This window comes from Vollenhovia emeryi, unplaced genomic scaffold (assembly GCF_000949405.1).
Source record: "Vollenhovia emeryi isolate VEMERY1.0 unplaced genomic scaffold, V.emery_V1.0 DF939165.1, whole genome shotgun sequence".
In the NCBI taxonomy this organism is placed as follows: Eukaryota; Metazoa; Arthropoda; class Insecta; order Hymenoptera; family Formicidae; genus Vollenhovia; species Vollenhovia emeryi.
Genome location: NW_011967201.1, coordinates 1,041,375 through 1,043,798, shown reverse-complemented (window position 1 = coordinate 1,043,798; position 2,424 = coordinate 1,041,375). Strand labels below are relative to the sequence as shown.

The following is a 2,424-nucleotide window of genomic DNA, read 5'->3' as shown; positions in this document are numbered from 1 at the left end:
ACGAGATTATACACCGATGTCAATCTCCGAAATGATAATCGGTATTCGCGTGCATCCAGTCTATTGTACGACCTGTCGTGCGACCGATCATTTTATATATTTCCTGCGGTATTAATAGACATTTAAAAAGAAACGTAAGAGAAGAACATACGAGAAGCGTACGCTAGAAAAATAAGTACAAGTAATTATAAAATTAAGATTACTTTTCTCTATGTTAATCCATTGGCACTGGGTCCCGTAAACCATAACGCCAGCGTGTATGTGTGTGTGTGTGCGTGGCTGGGTGTGTGTTTACGCGTATGTGTGTATGTGTGTGCGAAACTTACGTGCAAAATCTAAGTAATCGCTCTCGTGATTTATGTGCGATAGGTGCGAATAAACGATTTGCTAACAATACACGCCTCGAGGATTACGCGTTGATTAGAATCAACTCGAGAATCAACTCGGGAAACCAACCCTAATTTCAATCATCTTGATTGCACCCCCAGTTCAGTCTCATTCTTTTTCATCACAACTTTGTCAACTAATTAGATTCTAAAACTCGCGTGAAGGTTCGGGAGCGCGACATCAACGTTAATATCACCGTCTCGTCATAATATCCAATTATATGAAATAAAAAAATGAGAATATATACATACATGTGTATAAAATAACGGCGCGATCCAGATTTCTCTACCGATTCCCCAGCTCGCGCGCATGACAACGATATTCACCACGTACACTCACATCTGGAAGCACTGATTTCTCGCGGGCCGACGTTTCCTACTTTTTACAAAAATTGTTGCCGTGCGGCTGAGACACGGGAGGAAGATTTTTAAGGACACCGCGAACACAATGGCGACATTCAACGCAATCCCTATTGTCTCTCGAAAAGTGACCGAGTTGTTTCCGATAATCGCATCTTCCTCGCATGATCGAGTGGCTAAAAGAATCCCACACCCCATGGTCCCAAATGTCAAACCCATTATGACCGATGTACAATCGACAGGCGATAATAACGTAACAATTGCGTATCAAGTCTCGTACAAAACGTCGGCGGTCCGTTACCGGTCAAAGGTCCGTATCAATTTTTCACCGTATATTTATCGCTAAGAGTGTCCGTCTGATTCTCATCTCGCATCGGCTTTACACGTGGCCTCGCGTTAACCCCTTAAAAGCCCGGATTGGCAAATTGCCCCGCGAATTATTTTCCTGATTGTGTACCCAGCCCGGTTCCGACGTTCTAACAATCGTGGCCGAGAAAGTATCATAGCGAAATACATTCGAAACCGTGAGCGACGCCGACAATAAATACTCTCAAAGGTACACGTCGCTTGATACGCTAAGCAAGCAAAATCAGACGGCTGTACGCATCTAGCGTTAAATACGCGCGGTCAATGATTGTGAATCGATGAATCGAGCAACGGGCTGAAATCACACGTCTTTCCGTACGTTACATTCGACGTAGTTTTCCTTCTTTTTCTTTCTTTGCCTCTTGTTTTTGGCTAGACAGCAAGAATTCGAGAAGAGAACGACGCGATTCTCTCCGGATGGCCACGCCGCTGGTCGCCGACCTGGTCGATCGCGCGGCCGTTCGCGAACAGCGCGCAACCTTTCCCTTTTTTAAGCGTCTATTAAGCTCGTTTCGTCATGTCTCTTGGCACGTAAGACACGCGCGTGCGCAATCACTTCTATTTCTGCCTACGGTGGTAGATGCTCTTGTGATTGTTCAGGCTGTTGAGCGTCCTGAACACCTTGTGGCAGAGCGCGCAGACCGCGCTGTTCAGGGGCTGAAAGTGCTGCTGCTCTTTGTGCCGCTTTAGGGTGAGCTTCGTGGAGAGAGTCTTGCCGCACACGTCGCACGTGTAGCAGATTCCTGGTGGCAGCAGGCTACCGTGTAACGGGTGCGACAGTCGCATCGCGAGGATCGCTGAGGGCGGACCTGAGGATCCGCGCGATCGCGTAGACACGTATTGATTTTTTTTGTTTTTTTTTAAGAGATTTGGATCGCGAGAGATATTTTTTTCCCCGTTCGCGAATGGAAAATGCCGCCGAAGACGCGAGAGAAAGAAAGATGCGACGCGGCGGAGCGTTTTATAAAGCGGTACGCAAGCAAGGCGAGACAGGGAGAAGTTACACGTGTGAGTTGATAGATATAACAGACAGAAATGAAATGGAGGCGGTGCACAAGTCAATAAATTATATGATGGAAAGTAGATTTTAAATGTGCGTACATGAAGAAACGAGAAAGTAAAGGTAGGCGCATACAGGCAGATAGAAAAGGGAAGATGTAAAGTAGAGACATAGACAGATACATAAATGTAGATATGAACGAGCGTAAAAGAGGGAGAAAACGTGAAGTATGTAAAAAAAATAAAGAGAGAGAAGAGAGAGAAGAGAGAGAGAGAGAGAGAGAGAGAGAGAGAGAGAGAGAGAGAGAGAGAG

General features: G+C 45.8%; 1 protein-coding gene across 1 annotated transcript; it reads right to left on the bottom strand.

Annotated features, from left to right (window-relative positions):
• Positions 1–1,561: 1,561 nt before the first annotated feature.
• On the bottom strand, positions 1,562–1,942 carry LOC105564415. Its single transcript, XM_012016762.1, has one exon. It carries the CDS (start codon positions 1,896–1,898, stop codon positions 1,671–1,673), a length of 228 nt encoding a protein of 75 aa, XP_011872152.1. The 5' UTR covers positions 1,899–1,942; the 3' UTR covers positions 1,562–1,670.
• Positions 1,943–2,424: the final 482 nt, after the last annotated feature.

What these genes read in the sequence shown, in the direction of transcription:
- LOC105564415 (XM_012016762.1), bottom strand. Translation starts at nt 1,898, where the DNA reads ATGCGACTGTCGCACCCGTTACACGGTAGCCTGCTGCCACCAGGAATC.